The sequence below is a fragment of the Berghia stephanieae genome, chromosome 3, assembly GCF_034508935.2.
Source record: "Berghia stephanieae isolate SIO BIC M18660-M18661 chromosome 3, UCSD_Bste_1.3, whole genome shotgun sequence".
NCBI lineage: Eukaryota > Metazoa > Mollusca > Gastropoda > Nudibranchia > Aeolidiidae > Berghia > Berghia stephanieae.
In genome coordinates this window covers 106,892,611-106,892,811 of record NC_088362.1, presented here as the reverse complement: position 1 = coordinate 106,892,811, position 201 = coordinate 106,892,611, and the positions used below count along the sequence as shown (strand labels likewise).

Genomic DNA, 201 nt, shown 5'->3' with positions numbered 1-201 from the left:
CTGATGTCGGAAGTACCTTTTTCTGACCATGAATTCTAAACACATACGTTCAGTATTTGGAAATGATATCAAGAGGTATCATTTATTTTTAATGTGTTTTTTTCTTCTCCCACAGCTTGGACGTGTAGAAACAATATTTCAAACTCAACGACAGTCTTATGAAATTTCTTTGATGAAACCCATTAAAGACGTAAACATAAA

General features: G+C 32.3%; 1 protein-coding gene across 1 annotated transcript in view; it reads left to right on the top strand.

The window, feature by feature from the left end:
* Positions 1 to 201, top strand: part of LOC144969730 (perlucin-like) — a 13,250-nt gene extending 13,049 nt beyond the window's left edge. Inside the window, exon 6 of the mRNA XM_078908891.1 lies at positions 116 to 201. Within this exon, the coding sequence (XP_078765017.1) occupies positions 116 to 128 (13 nt within the window). The 3' untranslated portion in view covers positions 129 to 201. The remainder of the gene's footprint in view (positions 1 to 115) is intronic.